Source organism: Lathamus discolor, chromosome 1 (genome assembly GCF_037157495.1).
Source record: "Lathamus discolor isolate bLatDis1 chromosome 1, bLatDis1.hap1, whole genome shotgun sequence".
In the NCBI taxonomy this organism is placed as follows: domain Eukaryota; kingdom Metazoa; phylum Chordata; class Aves; order Psittaciformes; family Psittacidae; genus Lathamus; species Lathamus discolor.
Genome location: NC_088884.1, coordinates 158,578,948 through 158,598,900, shown reverse-complemented (window position 1 = coordinate 158,598,900; position 19,953 = coordinate 158,578,948). Strand labels below are relative to the sequence as shown.

Below are 19,953 nucleotides of genomic sequence, written 5' to 3'. Positions count from 1 at the left end.
TCACATATGAGTACATTTCTGTTACATGGAAAAAGTACTTATTTTACAGTGCCTGCCTTCTCTTTGCAACTGCAATGAACCTCCAAAATAATCTGTTCCAGTTCTGAGAACAGACTTGGTATACTTGCTCATTTTTACATTCCAAACACTGTAAGTGGTAAAAAAACCCCTAAGGCTGGTTCATTTCAGTACCCTTCAAGAATGAGAAAGTTTGTTAAAAATAAACACACGCTGAAAGAGCCAATAAGGTGAGTTAGTACCTGTGATCGCCCTTCGGATCTCCCGTGCTGCTTCCTCCCGCATCTCAATTGAGGCTTGTTCACTATACCAGGCTGCATGTGGCGTACAGATCAGGTTTGGTGCATCCTTCAAGGGGCCCTGACTAAAGCTAAATGAAGATTTAAAACAAGATCAAATGACAAAAAAAAAAAAATATGGGGGGATAAGAGGAAGGATCCAGATGGATTTGTACATACACAGATTAATTTGTACAATAGAAAAGAATTGCATTTCTATTCCTTGTTGGGTTTGGTTTTAAGTCAGTTAATTTAATACACTATTCATGTTATAAATAAGCAACAATCACCTCTCATAGACTCAAAGGGTATAACCTAAGTATAGCAGCAACATTAGCTTCTGTCCAATGCACTTACTGCTATCTACAGCCACTGCCACTCCAGTTCTGATACAGAAATGCATAAAGCAAGACCCCAAATCAATACAGGATGCCACTCCATTTGTCCATTTCATCACAGTTGCTCTGCTCTCCCAAGATCCACTTGGATAGTTACTTCAACTATTTTTTCTTTCCTGTTCCTTTATAGAAGCTCCACAGAAAGAAGGAAATTTACTTTACAGATTGGTTTTCAGGGAAAGCAATGAATCTGTGTAAAAGTGCCATTACAGATACACAGTAAAGAAACTGAAAATAATGGAAATTTGCTCCTCCTATTTATTTCCAGTTTTAATAATCTTTACAGTCAACTGTAACAACAGAAGAACAAATATTTTAAGACAAAAGCGTGCTTCCAGAGTTGGTCATGATTCATAAAATGATAGATTTCATCTGTAGTTCAATAAACATCAGAGTATCTGGCAAAACTCTGGAATACAGAGTTGCACACTGCGATCAGATAGACATGCAGCACTGAAGCCAAAGGAAATTGTGGCTGTAATCCTGCAACTGAATCTCTGCAGATGGCATCTCCATGCAGTAAATGGGGCTTCCTATAGCTGCAACATTCTGCTTGTGTGGATCAGAGATCTGAATTGGTAAGAATGTATGTAGCTGAAAGTCCCTTGAGCTGTTAGACTATGGCTTTGCACAGCACTACTGCATTGTAATGACTATATTCTGAAGTAAATGAAGGCAGGGTATGCATAAATAAAATTAAATATTTGTGATGTGGCATTGTGTCTCAGTAGGTATCAAAATTCTACCTAAAAGGATGCTAGTCTGTTTTTTTAAAGCTTGTTCCCCTAATAGAAGGGACTGTCCTCTCTCCATTCCTCATAACCTGCCCTCAAGTCCTGAATCTGTTCCTCTTCAAAAAACTTCTGTGGATTGTTCCAGTTAAAATTAACATTTCTCCCTGCCCAGACTGATCAGCTACAAAAGGCTTATCGCATGCAAGCATCAAGCTACAGCAGTCTCATAACTCACAAGTCAGGTTCAAGACTCAAGGACATATCAAATAGGCACATTTCTGTTACTGATACTGTAACACCAACACCACTTTGGAGGGTGGTATATTTCTGCCTAAAACGCTGGACTTCTTAGTGTCATCCAAAAACTAAGGGTTCTGCTACCAGCTCTGCCAATGACAGCAGAGTTACAGCTCCCCTGATAAAAGGTAAACCAAAACAAAACCTGCAATCTGAACATCTTTCTCTTAATTTTTCTTTGCCATGTATGGCTTTCCTGCAGAGGCAATCTGGACAAAAGCATGTCCTTTCCTCCAGAAAGGTGTCATAAAGTAGTTATTTCTCACACCACATCTCAACTCTGCCTCTGAAAGAGTCTGTTCAGACATCAGTGTTAGTTGCCTCCAGAGTTGTATCAATGACAAAAGAGGACTCCCCTCAGAGGCATAACACAAAGTCATGTTGAGGATTTCAGCCAAAGTCCCTGCTATTTCTGCTAAATAAACCCACTGGATTTTTATTTATTTATTTTTAAGGAAAGGAATTAAATCTTGGACGTCACTTTTTTCACTTCTGATCACATACAAAAGCTCCATCTACATTTGCATGCCCAGTGCTGCACAGATTCAGGTTGCTTTACTAAGGAGTATTTAGCTATCAAATGAAGGGAAAACTCAGTTTACTTATTGCTGTTGATTGTATCATGCACTAAGACTTAAAAATAAGAAAGTGAACAAAATAAAAAGAAAAGAAAAGGAAAAGCACCTGAATGGTTCTGACTCATGTACATCTAAGGCTGCCCCTCGTATCCTTCCTTCCTTCAGGGCCTGTGCAAGTGCTTTTTCGTCTACTAACCCACCTCGAGCTGTGTTGACCAGGAAAGCCCCTTGTCTCATCTAGGGAAAGTTAAAAACAAGAATGATGAAATAAAAATAAATGAAATAAAATCGTTGTGGCATTATTTTTTTACTCAAAAGAAGCATCCATTACAACAAAGGCTATTCAGCTGGTTTAACCTGTAACAGTTGTCTTCCCTTTCCATTGAAAAGTACCACAAAATCTGATGCTTCTAACATAAAATGCTATTTCACAGCACTTAATAACCTTGTTTCTTGTAAGCAGTGTCTTTTAATAGAAGCGTTGTTTCAGATATTGTGCAGTAACATGATCAAAAGATACCACTGTGCATATGAAAGTGACAGATCATTTTATGCCTTTTGATTTCACTGTGAAATTGCATGAGACAGAAACTACAGCACATTCTTAAACAAAGTCATATTCTGTCGTATTCAACTTGCAACTCCCAACACAAATAAAAGCCTACATGAATTTTTCAGAAAAATCAATGCTTTTGGATTTTCAAACACTTTTCCCTTTAGTTGCCAAAACACTGCAGATCTATGTTTTATTTATTTTTGTTACTTCAGCTTCCTCCTCCCTGTGAGACTTTTCAAATAAAGGTCTAAAGAATTCTCATATTATTCAATTAAAAGGCAAGAAAATGAATTTGGTTGAGAACGCTGTGTGCCCAGGAGAGAAGCTGTGCTGCGCATTGTGCAGATTAGCATTATAGATGATGCTATGTGGGGAGAACTACAAGAATTTACACCATAATATATCCACAACTTGAAAACAAAGTGACAGTTTAAATAAGAGAGATGGGACGGAAATAAAGTAAGTTACTACCTCCTGCTGCCAGCCGCCCTAATACTTTGTGTCTTTCACCAGCTGTCTCAAACACAGCTTCTGATCTCAGAAGCGTTTCTGTGCATGGATGTAAGCATATGATGAGCAGGAACCATGGTGAAGATGAATGATAAAAATCTCATTTTGTACTGACACCATCTTTCACCATAAGAACAGGAAACCCGAAACATTTTGACATTGAGTCAACTACTTGAAACCTACACATCAGACTAAAGCTTATGTAAATGGATCCTCGCTCTGAAAGACTGATTCGAAATGCCAAATTCATGAAGAAGGTTTGGATTAAAGTCAGCTGCGAGATTTTTTTACATGAGATCATAGGAAATATTAAACAATTAACATGTATACGCTTGCAGTTAGGTGATTAGAAAAAAACCCACCATATTTTACTCACTAGGTTTAGCATGGCCCTGCCTCTCTCCATTTGCAGGCTCTTAGGGCTTATAGGAGAACCCTCTATTAGACTGTATAGGAAACCCAAAGTCCACTTCCAGGAGCAGAACTAAGGGATATTTCTTTCAGCTTTATGTTCATCAACTTGGGAACCAGAACAATGAAGAAATGGGGGCATGATCTTAAGCTGGTCTAGTAACAAGACGTTCCTGATAGGAACCATCACTGCATCTCCACTACTTAAGTCAGTTGTGAGAACTAGATCAGCACTAGCACAGGAGAGCTCACCCAAGTGACAATCACACCCGCTGTGCAGACATGCCATACAGGCTGGTGGGAGCTCGTACACACTTGCTATTCCTGTGCTCCCGCAAATGGATAATTTAAGTATAGCTTAGTGCATTTATACGCCCTTTGAAGCACTTGAAACTTTTAATCAAAGTGAAACCTGCTAAACTTTTCTGTCCAATCTTAATAACCTCGCTTGAGTCTTCATTTTAGGACTATTTACAAAACTCTGAAGCTAGTACTAAGGCAAGTCCAAATCAAACAGAGCATAGCTGCATAAATACATTCTAATGGGAATGAATTGTGTGACTCATGATAGACTTTGAGGGTGGATGCAGCTAGAGCTGACCCTTAACAATAAGTGGAAGCTTGAAAGAGCTTCATAGCCAGAACTGCTGATGGCTGTTAATTCACCTACACTAAACCTGCATCGCTGCTTTAATAACATATTGTGTTCAAACTGCAGTCTTTTTCTTGAATCTGTAAAACTAAAACTGACCTCTGCTCCTCTTCAGAGCACTTGATTACCATGAGTTCAATAAACACAAGCTTGAAGCACTTCTCTGAGCTACTCTGGGGCTACAAGGCCAAGCAGCACGGCTAGACAGGATGCTGACTAATTAAAGGGAAAAGCTACTGGAAGACAAGACCGACATCAAACTTTCAAAGACATTTTAAGGTTATGTAATTTCAGACTCTAAACAAAACTCATGATGAGACTGTAGTGAAATGATGCACCATACTTCTCCCCACTTTGTTTCAAAACTGGTTATTACATGAGCATGAAATATTGATGGAAGTGGCATGGAATACTGTTTAAATTCACACCTGTCAGCCTAAAAAAGCTATTCTGCTTTTTTCATACAAATACAGAAGATCTGCTCTACACAAACTAAGCAGTCAGAGGTGTTATAATTCAGCAGTTTTCATGCCAGTTGCTATAATGCAGACTGCATCACCCAAACTTTTATCCAAAGCAAGAACTATCTCCTAACATTTTAAACCTTGCTTTAATCACAGAGGACATCAGATAGCAACAGAAATGCTTAAGACATCCCTTTTGGTACAGACTTTATTATATGCATTGCATTTCAGATGGTATCTCTCAGTCTTAACATGTTTTGTCTGTTTCACTGATTAACGCACTGAGCCCTCTCCGAAGCTCATCGTGCTTATCCACATCCACTCAAAAACTTCCTGTGATCCACTGGTCCAAGTTTCACAGTTGGCTGTATAATGAGTGACCACTGCTAAGCTTCCAGACAGTTCCCCTGAATGCAGTGTGGTTCTGTTTGGCTCTAGATGTCTGCTTGCAAAGACATCTAATCATGTAATAACCATTAAATGTAATTGAGCACACAACAAAAAGAAAAGAGTGTTCAGGGCAGGGTGACAAAACTCAGTTCTCTTAGAGATCTGTATTTTAAACTTCTTAATATTTTAAGTTTTAAAACTCAAACCCTGATTTTATGTTGGGGTGGACCTGCAAAACCCCTAAACTCTCAAGAGATGTGTTATATTAACAGTTTTATGCCATGATCCTACATGACTGTGGAACATGTTCAGTAACTGCTTCAGTTCTCTTGAAGTTCAAGAACAGCAGGTGCAAACTATTTCTCAGAAGCCAAGCAATGATTTTACTGCAAGAGTGCAACTGTCACTGTTACCAACACAAATACTGCATACATAAACAACAGCAAGATCAACTACTGTATCTTAAAAGTTTCTTTCCTATACACTATATATATCTACATTCTGACATCTCAGCACTGTATTTGTTACCTACACTGAGATTGGAGTCAGAAGCTAGACATTTAATGAAAAAGCTTACTATGAAATTAGGCAATAATGGAGCAGCTACTACATCTAGGTTTTGAAATTATTTTACTATTACCTAAAACTTGGGGGAGAGGTTAGTACTAATTCCAAGAAACGTTATCTTTCCAAGTAATGCAATGCTGCAAACGCAATCCATCCACGGAGTGCTCTGTGAGCATCAGGACTGAGCACAGGGGGGAGCCATTTAGTCATAATCTTTCAATTGCATCTAAGAACTCAAACTGAGGATCAAGAGTGAAAGACAGAATTGCTACCTGTAAAAGGTAAATGAAGTAGCTACTAAAAGACATGGAAAAAGTGCTTTTACATAAATGCAATCTGAGCAACATTAAGAAGAGCAAATTATTTCTACAACGCAGTATTACTGAGCAAAAAAGACAATAAAAGCAACTATAAATGAGCCACCAACTATTCCCTCATCTGTTATAAACCTGCTTGATCTGAGCAGCAAAAGGGAAAGAAATTTCTTTCAAATTACTATCTGCCTGTTTAAACAAATAAATTCTACACAATGTCAGCAACCAGCACCAGTGTGGAGAGCACCCACGGAGATTATTACCTGCTTTATGGTGAAGTCATTGATAAGATGATGATTGTGTTCATTCAAGTTGCAGTGCAGGGTAACACAGTCACTGTGGAACAGCAGGTCCTGCAAAGTGCTCACCCGCTGCAGTCCCAGAGCACGCTCCATGCCATCTGAGAGGTATGGGTCATAGAAAAGCACACTGAAGCCAAAGGCTTTGGCACGTAGCGCTACTGCTTGCCCAACACGCCCTGGAACAAGATAAACACGCAATGAGAACAGATGTGAAGCAGCCGGTGTAAGGTAGCCTCCTCCTTCCCACTGCAAATACTTGTACCAAACCATACTGTTTTGCACAGTAACTGGAAGATGATAAAAAAGAGGTGTCTTCCATCCCACTTGAAACCATCTCTGAGATCAGAAACATTACATCTGGGCTGTTTCACACTACCCTGTTCAAAACAAAGCACCTTCTGCAACTGAAGATGTGAAATGCCAGAAGATGACACGTAATCTGCAATAATCTGTGTAATACAAGGGCTTGCCTGCTGGGCCTGTTTATGGTAAAACACTACTGCTTGTGAGCCCAGCCTGCCAACGACTTATTCTTACCATGTCAGACCAGCTGGCTTTAATAAAAAGCTATAAAATTAATCTTCAAAAATGGATGCAATAAAAGAGAATTTGTTTAATCTGAAGCTCAACCATTCTCAATGGGTGCAATCTCCTTTCTGAACTAGTATTTTCTTTCATTTTGAGTAACACCCTCTCAGCATTAAAATGCCTACAAGAATCTTGTCATCTGAGGCTTTAAAAAATGCTGTATCCATCTACCTAAATGATGAATAAATACAGTCCCTCATATGGTGCCTAGCTGAACAATAGTAGGGTACCATTTGGTATTCACATTGGCCTTTGTTTTCCTCTGTTCAACTTTCCTTACTGTCGTATTTCAGAGTGGTGCCTGAAACTGCTGTATGGGCATGACTCAATGCCACGTGCCATCAGGAGGTGTGTATATCCCTTTGACTAACTACCAGTAAAACACAGAGGGGGGGCGGAAAGTGAGTGAGTACATCCAGTGAGCAAGGGTACTGAAGAACTAGAACTAACATACTTTTCAGGTCAGAAGTCTACACAACACTAGATACTCAGTTTAGAGTATTACAAATGTTAGATAAAGACACTTCAAAATCATCATTTGACACACCATAATAACCACATCTCACTTGAAAAATAAAAAGTCAACAAGTTTTCTTTTATAACATCTGTGTTTGTTCAAAATTGAATCAACTTAAGAGAGGGAAATCCCATCTCTTTCCAATTGTGCTTGAAGGGATTTCCCTCTGCTTTTCAGTTTCTCCTTGAATACACTTAAGAAACCACAGGAAGAAAGGTTTTTTGTTGATCATTTAACCTGAACACAGCAGTTCTGCAGTGCTTAGTGACTGATGTGCTTGTAATATTAAGCAGTATGTCAATCTGATGGGGGCTGTCTGCTTTTCTTTGAGGACACCAAGTTAAAATACTCTTTAAAATCTTTTATTTCAATTCTTGTGCTTGTTTGCTTTCCAAACTGGTTTTTATAAACTTGAATAAGACCATTTTCAGCACAAACACTGTATTATTTTCCAGATTTTTGGCATGTTCACAGCTCAAGGAATCAGTCACACAACTGTAAACTGTTTTTTAAAACAAAACATATAGCTTTTACTGCAGCTCCATTCATTTTTCACATGCAACACTGTCATCTGTTCTTCTTTGCACTCTTTACAACACTAATACCTGAGGAAATTCACGACAATGAAATCTCTTACAACAGACTCTCCAGTTAAAGCTACACTTTCTATTCATCGCAACCAGGCTAATAAATCAAAGCCTTTAGTGTGCACAAACTTCCCTTCTGAAGCACTCAGAAACCACATGCCAGAACTGTCCTATTACAATTACTTTATGGGATAAAACTCTTCTGCAATGGACAATTCATATTTAGTCTTAGTCATCATAAAAATACATAGGTGGGCACGTGTTATTTGCCAATTCCTTTTTAAACTACAATCTGACAAGACAGCTCAACCATGAACCTACAACGCTTTTTTTTCCCTTTCCTGAAAAACTATAGCACTCTCTCAGGCATGAAGAAGGGCTCAAAAGCTACCTCAGCACATCAAGAACAACAGAACAGTACAAAAAGCATCCCACCCGCAGGACAAGTCTATCTTAAAAGCATTTACAATTGCTATGAACAGTCATGGCTGCTTCTAGGGAAGGTAAATTCTGAAGTTTACAACATTAAATTAACTTCTTAGTCTGTAGTGTGGGAAGAATGCAGAAAATATGGCATACAACTGGAAAAAGAAGCAGACAGGAACACAAGCACAGACTTCAAAGCCAAAAAGGCCTAGCAAAGCCATCATTCCAATGACAGCAGAAGTGTGAAGAGAGACTGAAAAACACCTGGGTCTCCTGTAACAATCCAACCCATCTACTCTGCTCCAAGTCTCACAGCTTGTAGGTGCCTCTGACCTTGACCTTGCCAATAACCTGATTTGAGGGTGACAGTATAGTAGCTGCAGCTGTCAATGACCCCTGCTCAGCTCTTTGTCAAAGAATGTGCATCTCATGCTGGTATTACAAAGTTCTACAAAATTCCCCTGATACTGTGGAAATGTTGATGATCTGCCTGCAGACTTCCATGGAAGGAAAAAGTGCTTTCACTTAGCAGCTCTTTCCTGCCTATGCAACAGTAATGGAGAATCTGGGTAATTTTTCCTCCCTCTTGGAGAACTCTAAAATGTGGAGAGAGCCATTTTGCTGTATTTCCTGCTGAGCACATTAACAGAGCTAGTGAGACCGCTAAGAATACATCATTTATTGCATAGTAATACCACCCAACTCTCAAGCCTTAATATTGCCTGAAAATGCAGACTGGTATTTTGGCGAACATCTAGTTTAATGCGGGACTGTTGCAAGAACAGAGCAGGTAAGGAAAGACAAACTGAGCAATGACATTCATTGAGCTGTGGAGACAAATGTATTTGGAGGAATTTCACCTCTCTTGAGTGAGGAAATGCATTAACTATTAGTCATCAGCATTTGTAACTGGGAAGGAAAAGGAAGGGAGTGTGACTTCAGTGCCTTCACTGCTATAAAATCATCATTACAGCAGAACCAGGTCCAGGTACCTCTCATCCAAGTTCTTACAGGCTGCTCATAAATATTCTCCTTTTGAAAGAAAAACACTAAATATCTAGATATAAGGTGAAAAGGTAGCCTCCCCCCACCCCCCCCCCAATGCAGGGCTTATTATCCACACTTGCGATGCATCACTTGAAATATAGGACACTGGATAGTAATAAAGATTTAAAGTGACAAAGACAGCCATTTAATGATGTGATATTATTATTTATGTAAGGCTCAAAGAATCACACACTTCATAAAGACAGAAAGAAACACAGGCTCTGCCCTAAGGAGCTCAGAGGCTAACCAAACAACAAAACAATGATGGATGGTATCCTACAAGCAGATGAAGCAGGTATTACACTGTTGAATCTCTGCTTATCTTCAAGCTCAATACAAGCAGAGGATGAGAGATGGCGTTAACTTTAAAGGAGAAGCATGGAGTAATAGGATTAAGCAGGACAGACCAAGTGTCAAAGCAGGAATATGCATGAGAGGAGGCAAAGAAAAGAGAGTGGGTGATGGAAAGAAGAAGGCAAGTGAGTCATGAAACTTGGCTAGACCAGTGGATAAGGAAGTGAGTAGCTGAAGGTTTGGAGGGAATGACTATGTCATTCCCTAGAACAGAGATAGGCAAGAGCTAGAGTGTTTCTCTTTGGCAAAATGAGAGAAAAGCCCAGGAACAGACGTGAAGAAGGTCTGGAGTTAGCATTTACAGCAGCTAAGTGATAAATTTAAGCAACCCACTGCTGAAGAGACCACGATTTCAAGACAAAAATAGAGAAACATAGCAGTGGTTGAGATATGAGATGATCTCAGACACAAATGAGAAAGTACAGAAACAGAGACACTGCCGAGAATGAGAGAAAAGGCCTTAGTAAGAGATGACGAGAATCATTTATTTTGTGTGCAATACATTCACTTCATAGCCTCTCAGTGCTGCATCACTTCTGATGTTGACATGCCTAAATAATAAAGTAATAAACTGAGGCAAAACTACAGACGTAGGAAGAGGCCACTAGTAGAGAAATATGACCTAAGGGCAACAGTCTTTTGAAGGTGGTTGTAAATACACATTTTAATCTGAAACTAGAGACATGAAGCCTCTTGCAGTGATCTGTAATAGAAAAGAGTGTATCACAGCCCAAGTGCCTGAAGTGTTCAAATGTAAAGTCTAGTACAGCTCTATTTCCATATCTTCTAAGACTACATTCTTGGCCTTCATTAACACATAGCAGCTTGTGAGAACAGGTCAGTATTAACAAGTTGTGCCTATTCACGTTCATGCACAAAAAGAAACAGTGGAAGTTTTCCAAACTGACTTTAAAACTTAATTTTCCCTGAACTTACTAATATTCTACTGTAGGAAGAGAAATAGAAACAATAAATGGCTAGATAAAACGTTTAATAACTGTGACAGATGTGCACCTTTACAATCAGATTTTTCTAGCCTTTTAATATACTTAAAACATGATTTGTATTTAATGATGCACACAAAGAGCTTGCTTTTTAAAACTAAACCCCAAACCTAGCATTTTATGTTGCTTTATGCACATATTAGCAATCTGATTATCCCTTAATTTCTCTATAGTTTTCAGTCACTTAAAAGCAACACACACAAAATTCACTTACGGAAATCAGTAACGAATGATATTTTTTTCTAATCTCTGTCAGGAATTTGTGCAATATGGACAAAAAAATGGAATGCCAACAGGACAGCCATCTCCAGCAAATGTGCACAGAGGATGTGAGCCAAGGCTTGGATTTCAAAAAGGAGGTATGCATTTCCATTCTTAAACACTGCAGGTGATTGTCTATTATTTATGTACAGATGCTATGACTGCAAGTGCAATAATCACTGTGTGTTTCAATGAGGTGCATACTTACATGGGTATAGATTTGAGAAAGCAACTTCGTGACTAACTTCTTGAAAGTCACATTTTGAAGGCAATTCTTTTGACTGTGAAGATGTTTCTGGTGTGTTGCATACTCATTTAAATGAGTACTCTGTAACACCAGGCTATTTTCAGCTTCCAGAAGTAAAGAGTTTGTAGCTTGAGTTATTTGACAGCAATGTGTAACTGGAAAAGTCATTTAAGTGTGATGCCTTGTTGTCAAAGTTGTATTATTAATTCCTGTGGATGAATACCACAGCAATTACATCCACAATCTATCAGATCTTTGATAAGACAAGCACATGACTGAATAATTTTTATATAGAAACTGACTTGCTTGTTTTTCTTCCCTACTTCTGTAACAGACAGTAATTAATTCATCTCAAGTAAGCCTGTCCATCTGTTAGATGCTGAAACACATTTAGGGCCATTCAGAGAGGTAAGTAGGTGATTTTATTAGGTCTGGAAACATTTCAAACTTTCTTGCATATTTTTTTCCTCTCATTCGAGCTGAAATACAATTTCAGATGCAACTCTCAACCACACACATGAAAGAGCTGCTCTGCAGGCTGTTACTGCAGCAAAGGCTTTTCAGATATGTTAAAAACAGTGTAAGGAAAAAGGCAGAAACAAAACCAGATATGACAGTGGACTAGAAATAAACCATATACATTGACACCAGTGACATCAGGCTGAAGCAGCAGGATCCTTGTCCTGGAAAAGGCGTCTCTTCTTAAACAAGTGTGCCTCACATCAGGGAATACAGCAACAGATGTATGGAAATTCAAAGAATTACTTAGAGAATATCAGCAACTAAGTTAAGTTTTCTGAGGAAAATGATGTCTAAGGGACATACATTTGAGACATACAAACACCAGGAAAGGCTGACATGAAAATGAATGAACTAAGTGTTCAGTCTTTATAGCTCAAATCTTCATCATTTTGTTTAAAGCAGCGAAAAGTGAGTATTAAACCACCTCTCAAGCCAACTTACCTAATCCAATAATGCCCAAGGTCTCCCCTCTGATCCTGGCAGCTCCAGAAGCCACTTCCCGAATCTGTTCAACGCTCTGTACTCTCGTGCCTTCTCGCAAGGCCTGGTGGAGCCAGGTGGTTCGCCTGTACAGGTTCAGAATGTGGCACATGGTAGAATCTGCTGTTTCTTCTACAGAGGCAGCTGGCACATTACACACTGCGATCCCTGCAAAGAGTGGGGGGAAAGGATACCAGTTGCCAAACATTTCTTACTTTTGCATATTTAACAGCAAATTCAGGAGTATGAGATTTAAATTTACAGATTTAATTTTGCCCAAATACTAGGTTTCTGACTGTAATGGCAAACAGAATACTTGACATAACAGTTGATAAATACACAGAAACATATTTTTTCTGATTTTTCTATTACTATTTATTGTGCTTTCAAACCAAGGCAAACACTAAGCAGACCACTGAAACCACAAAAGGCAATACTAAAGATGTCAGACAAGTTTAAAATGCAAGTCTTGGTGTTTTACATGCACACTGAGTTAGGTGTTTTGAACAGCAAAGAGAAGTCTGCCTTGCGCTCAAAAGTGAGGTTAATGATCACTGTTAAGGTATCTATCTATACAAGATACCTTAGGTACCTATACAAGTTCTAAAGAATATAAAATAATTTATCATGACAGCTATTCTTACAATGACCTCACAGGACGACTATTAGTATTTCCAATTCACATATGGGTAATCATAACATGGGGAGGGACAATTTGTTTTGTGTTGGAAATGGGTTTGTACAATCACAACAAACAGAATCCAGGTCCTTTCCTGGTCCCTCAAATTAAGGAGATAACCCACCTAACTGTCATTAGGTACTCATAATATTTTTCATTTCAAAAAACACATCAGGATTGTAACTGCATGCAAGGTACACCATTCTGCTTTTTACCTTCCAGTACTCAATACAGGGCACTTAAGCAAAATCGTTACTTGAGAGTTTGTGTCCTTTCTGACTTCTTTCTCTTGACTCTATTTACTACATGTTCCCTCTCTAATCAGCTCCCACAAATGTTTGTCTCTCGGTTCTGCTGACTGAGATCACAAGCAGTATAATTTCACGGTGGAGAAAAAAAAGTGTTTTGTATCCTAAAAAACACCCTAATACTGTTTTCACTTTCTAGTTGTTTGGGTTTTTACATAAATAAATATTCAATGAATCTTCTGCTAACGCCAGTATAACTTATGAAGCAAGGGAAAACACATTCTCTTCAATAATAGTAATAACAGTAATCTGACAAATAATGAGCTCATACCATATTTATCTATGTTTTACATTCAAATGCCTTCATTCTGCTGCCCAGTACTTTTTTACAGCTTGCTTTACATCAGTAAAAACCAACATGCGGAACATGCAGAACTGTTTTTCTTTCCTCTGCTGTGGAGATACAGTGTCTGCTGAGTCACTGCTCTTAGACTTAGAAACCAAGATAAACCAGCATCATTTGCTGGAGTATTAATCTTGGCATCGTGCTAATATCAATGGTAGCATGAAACTCAACAGTTTTTCTTTGAACAGGGAAAAAACCACAAGTGGGGGGAAAAGTACAAGACTGAAGAGTAGCATCCCTTTAAGTGCATTGTATGAAACAGCTGAATTTGTTTATACAAAAAGTCTTTCTCATGGAGGAAAAATGCAGGTTTTAGATGGCAAAAAAAATTTAATAAGCATGTCTCCTGACAGCTGGCATCAACAAAATAATGCTTTAAAGAGCGCTTAAAGAGTTATATTACATATTTGGGATGGGAAATAAGTAACTGAATTCAGTGGACACCTTCCTCCCTAAGAGGTTTCCTTACGAGACTTGAGGAACAAAAGTCAAGTAATTTCTCTCCTAAACTGTAGGAATTTCTTTTTCCCCCTGTCCCCCAGCTTTAAAACCAGCTTATTTCTGAAAGACAGAAGCATGGTAAACCGAAGAGAGTATCAAAAGTGGGGCAAGGATATGAAGAGACATTTCACAGGGGAAAGGACAGCACACTCTTATCACATGTCCATCACTCCTATGGTCCCTTCCCTTTCCCCTTTTCCCACCACTTTCAGTGATCTTGTGCAGAGGTTCATCGCTGACATGCTGGAAAATGCAGGAGTCAACGGGCATCCCCCTGACTCCCACTTCATTTGCATCCAGCTACACTCACAACTTGTACATATTTTCCAGTCAACAATTAATAAAGTGGAGAAAAAGCAGACCAGATAGTAAAGTTTTTATCCAAGAAATACGTTTTCATGCATTTTAAGGAGAGTAAAAGCACTAACATGAGAACAATACTTCACAGCAAAAGCTGGCAACAACCCCGTGAGCCAGCTCTATGACAAATAACTCAAAAAGTTACTATGGAAGCTCAGGAATGTGTCAGACTTTATGGTCTATACACTGTATTTCAAGAGTGAATCAAAGCTTTTTACAAAGAGCAATTAACTCTCACATTACCTCCTTGAGATGCATATTATTTGCATTAGTTCAACAAATGAAAAGTGATTTGTCCCTCTAGAGGTGTTACTGTTTAATTCCAAGCATTTCACCCTAACTATTAAAATCAAGAGCTTTAACACTGTAAACATTCCAGCATTTACTGGCTTCTGATAGAGGACAATTATTTTTCATAAATACTGGAATGCGCAATCAAGATGGATTCCAACTGCATAACTCAGTCTAATCGCAACATAGGAACTGAATCATTAGGAATGTGGCCATTTAGCATTTCATATGAATGAGAATTTCCCAAATCCATTGTACACTGGCTTGAAGCCTTATGCGGATGCATTTAAATTATAAGCTTGGATTACAGTCCAGCACTGAAACTTGCAGAAACAAACCCACAAACCTCCAAAGCTTTTCCTCTTACAAGAGATGCTCTGCATAAATCTGGCTGGTCAGGGCCTTTGATACGTACCTAGATTTCGGCTTTTGATCCAGGATTTTACCCCAGGCCAATCTCTACATATATATGTGTTTTCTAGAGCTCACAATGCACATGCCTAACTGTGGCACTATTTACAGCATGTAGGAACACAGCCTTGCAGACTTTTGGACTTGGTCTGTTCTTCACAGAAACTCACAAAGAAGTTGTTAGCCTCTGCCTGCTGAGCAAACTACACCACCATTAAAAACAGCTGATTATTTTACTATAATTTACTGATAAACAGATTGTACTACCGCTCCTCACTTTAACAGCGAGGTTATTAATAGGACTAAGCACTGTCCCATTGAAATAAATACCTCCAAGATCTTCCCAGAGCATAATGGAAAACATACTTGGTCACCTCAACCTTAGAAAAGAAACAAACAAAACATGGTGGTAGTCTAACCTGTGGACTACAGCTAAGAGATGGTTTATCTTAAGTAAGAAAAGTACAAATCAGATTGTTGCTTTTTTACAGTGAAACACCAAGAAGCATCTTCTCATAGCTCCAGTATCTGAATTTATTCTGAAGCAGCAACAACTAATTCTCCTATAAAATCAATATATCTACTTTATGGAGTGGTTTCGTACTCAATCTCATGCATCATAAATAAGTCTCGGACAGTTGATAATGACCCTCATTTTTTATTCAAACAGTAGTAGTAGTAGTATGCCATGCTGAGGGAATTGTATTTTGTGATTAGATTACAGCATATGTAGTTAATATATACAACCAGAGTGAAAAAGAAAGAGCAGAAAAATTATTGCCACACTACTTGGGTTTATACTGAACAGGCTGATTGCCATCCTGTCGCAAAGCTGTTAATATTATCACTTAATTAACTAATGCTAGTATCTCCATAATGATTTTGCAACACTTTGATGAGAAAATTATACAGCTTACATACTATGTTAGCATAAAATATACAGAAAACATTAATGCAAAGACTCGGATGCTATCAGATTTCTGGAGGCAAGCATAAGATGTAAAATAATGTCTTTAACAGTCATACCTAAATCTCCAGCAGATTTGATGTCAATATTATCAAAACCACTGCCAATTCGGACAATTATTCGAAGTGCTTTAAATTTCTCCAGGTCTTCTCGTGTTAAAGTGATAGTGTGATACATCAGTGCACCCACTGCTTCATTTAGTACCTATAAATAAAATGGAAGAAAAAACACTTAATTTTTTTCTTTCTTAGGATCTCCTCTTTATCACATACACATATTTTCAGGTATAAAAAGACTGTAAAATCATTAAATCCAGGTCTTTCATTTTAAAGGTTATTTCTCAAATTATCTTCCAGTCCCTTGTTAGTCTTTTCCATCTGATGTATCTGTTCTAGCATGATGAGATTAGCTTTAGAAGAACTAAGTGACCAGTATTTGTGTTCTTATTAAGAGGGAAAACACTTCTCACTTCACAGGAGATGCTCTGCATTACTGAACCCTAAGTACAAGCATCACTGGACTGCATCTGCACATGCCGAGGAAAACACAACATGGGAGCAAGCACTCACTGTAAACAGTAAGTATTTTTATGCTTAGGCAGCTGACATTCTGTTTTGAATGGAGTCACAGAACAGTATCTCTTCACCATACACACAGTGGTACAGGCATTCACCTCGCTATTAAACCACTTGATAGCTGAATAGAAAACATTCAGCAGTCATTACAGAACCCTTAGACAACAGAGGCTGAAATCTGTCAATTCATACATAAGAACAAAGTGTTTGTCCCTTTACTTTCTTGTACTACAGCTAATGGGAAACTGGATGTCACATAAATTGGTGTAACTGGGATGTCAAACTAGAGATTAACCAGAGAAAAAAGCACCCCTAAGAAATGAGAAATTGTACCAAAGCAAAAATGTTGGAAAAGAGAAAAAGAGAAATAGAGAGACCATGCTAAAAAAGCAAGCATAGAGAGGATCTGAAAGGTCTGAAACCATAGCATCATAGAATGGTTTGGGCTGGAAGGGGCCTTTAGAGATCATCCAGTTCCAACCCCTGCAGGGACACCTTCCACTAGACCAGGTTGCTCCAAGCCCCGTCCAACCTGGCCTTGAACACTGCCAGGGATGGGCACTGGGCAACCTGCGCCAGGGCTTCACTCCCCTCACAGTGAACAATCTCTTCTAATATCTAATCTAAATATATGGAAATTGGAGAATTTCACTTCTCTAAATTTCTACCTTCACTGCAGTACCCAATATCCTCATCATTCTATGAGACAAAACCCATGCACAAATCATTTCAATATTTAAGCTAGCTATAACGACTTCAAGAATCTCCTATGATGCGCTTCACAAAGTTCTGCAGAGGCTCTGAATTTCTCTATTGAATAGACTTTTGGGTCTGGTACATGTACAGATTCTGGCATCTGAGTCCTTTCAGCTCATCTGAGCACTGAAACTGGTGGAAGCTAAGATCTGCAGCAGTAATTTTTTAAATTAAAATACAGGAGGGAAAATCTTTAACGAAAATAAAACCAAATTCAGACAATGAAAGAAAACTGCTTTTTACTGAACACTTCACCAAATGAGTTACACTATTTCCACAGGTGTTCCTGGATTGGCAACCCCAGTTTTAAGTCAGATAAAGACCAGAACCCTTTAAGCAGAATTTGGGTTTACCTGTAAAAGAACTTGGAAAAAAAAAAAAAAAAAAAAAAAAAGAAGAGAAATTACACATCTTTAAAGAATGTGACTACAACGTAATTCAAAGAACAGCTGTAGGCTCTGATCTTATAAATGATTACACACAAAAACCTCCTTGATTTTAATGGTACAAACAAGTCCTTTAGAGATTACATCTAGCAGCCACCAGTCAGAGAGACTGCACTCATCAGAACGTGTTTCCTTGAGCTGTTACACAGGGTTAAAAAAACCCAAACCAGTTTATTGGTTTTGCTTCTACAGCAACATTACAGTTGGTATGGACCAAGCCAAAGCCCACGCCTGAGGCAGCCTACACAAGAAACAGTCCCTCTTAAAACCCAAATGCCCTCAGGTGTTTTTTTCCCATTAATTCCCCAAAGAAAATTGTTTCAAAATCTCACAGTTCAAATTATATGAAAATTTCTTCTCATTTCCAGTCTCAATTTATTCACAGTCCAGCTTGCATCCATTTGTTCTGGCACCAGTGCTGGCCATTTGCTTAAATTGTGCTTTTTCTCCCTAGTGTTTACAATCCAAATGTATTTACAGATGATTGTAGCCCTCTCAGCATTTGTTTGACTAGACTTCATAAACCTAGTCCTTCCACTCCTGCCTAGGATGATGCCCTTCTACCCCTTTGATCAAATTTAACACTTTCCCACTGTGCTCATACAAGTCTAATCTCAGTTCTTCAGTGGGTGACACACAACTGCACCCCACGTACTACTAAGATCTCCCTCCACAGTCTTACACCAACACTAGCATGGTCAGCAGCAGTGCATGTACTCAAAACCTCATTCTAATGAAGTCTCAACATGATTTGTGACATTTCTGCATGGCCACCATCACATCCTTTGACAAACACACAAATCCAGCAGATCCTTCTCCCTGAAGCATGTGTTTCACACTTCCCAATTTTCTTGTAGGACTTCTCCCTCCAAGCCACAGCACTTATTACTTCGAGCCTCTAGGTCCTCAAGTTCTTTATGACATCCTGGTTCTCTCCACTTTGACATGTCCTCCACTCTATCACATACATCTCCTCCTGTTCCTCCAAAGTTGCTCTAAAATGTCCGCGATGCAGGAGAAAACATCTATATAGTTGTCTGAAGCAAAAACTGAAGCAGCGTAGGGCTCACACAGACACACCTAAGGCTCCTATGACAGCCAGACTCTCCTCTTCCAGCCTGGAAAACCCAAATGGTGCATGTGGTTTTGTGTCTGCAAAACAGAGAACTGTTTTAAGGACTGCATTCCTTTAAGGACTGCAATCAACAACAGCTAAAGACAGCTGAAGTGGCTCAGACATTTGTGTTTTAAAATCAGAGTGTTTCATTTGGGAGGCAGCTTTTCACTTCATAATCATACATATTTTATTAACTCAGCCAGGCAAATTTGGACTCTAAGAGCACCAGTCTGGACCCATTACACTACATTTTGAGCCCATCTAGGTTATGGCTTGGCACCAGGAGGAAACAGGAAAGTACTGGAAGGGTTGTGAATGCACTCAATAAAAGGAAAAAACATTTCTCAACTACGGCTTAACACTGGTAATAGCCATTTCCACACACAGTTATTTACCCATCATGTGGGATATGGAACAAACAGATGTAAATGACAAATCTTTTAGATTGTCCTTTCAGTGTTTGAGGCTCTCCTAGGATTATGCACAACTCAGCAAGGAAATCCACTGCCAAAAATGTAATATTCTGCAACTGTGTATTATTTTACATTAATTTGAGAATTAAATCCTACTTGTTTTTTTGCAACTGGCCATGAGATTTAAGCATGCCAAAAAGGCAGAAAATAACAGCTGAAAATGTGAAGTTAGAAACATTCATCAGTGCTGAATGTTTCTCAATGCCACTTGCAGATTTAAA

At 38.7% G+C, this 19,953-nt stretch overlaps 1 protein-coding gene across 9 annotated transcripts in view; it reads right to left on the bottom strand.

Annotated features, from left to right (window-relative positions):
• Positions 1-19,953, bottom strand: part of CTBP1 (C-terminal binding protein 1) — a 256,911-nt gene that overhangs the window by 10,500 nt on the left and 226,458 nt on the right. For all 9 annotated transcript variants that reach the window (XM_065661068.1, XM_065661113.1, XM_065661059.1 and 6 more), the window contains 5 exons: positions 16,425-16,569; positions 12,464-12,670; positions 6,431-6,645; positions 2,410-2,540; positions 261-388 (listed from right to left, as the gene is read on the bottom strand). In XM_065661068.1, coding sequence (XP_065517140.1) covers positions 261-388; positions 2,410-2,540; positions 6,431-6,645; positions 12,464-12,670; positions 16,425-16,569 — 826 coding nt within the window. The remainder of the gene's footprint in view (positions 1-260; positions 389-2,409; positions 2,541-6,430; positions 6,646-12,463; positions 12,671-16,424; positions 16,570-19,953) is intronic.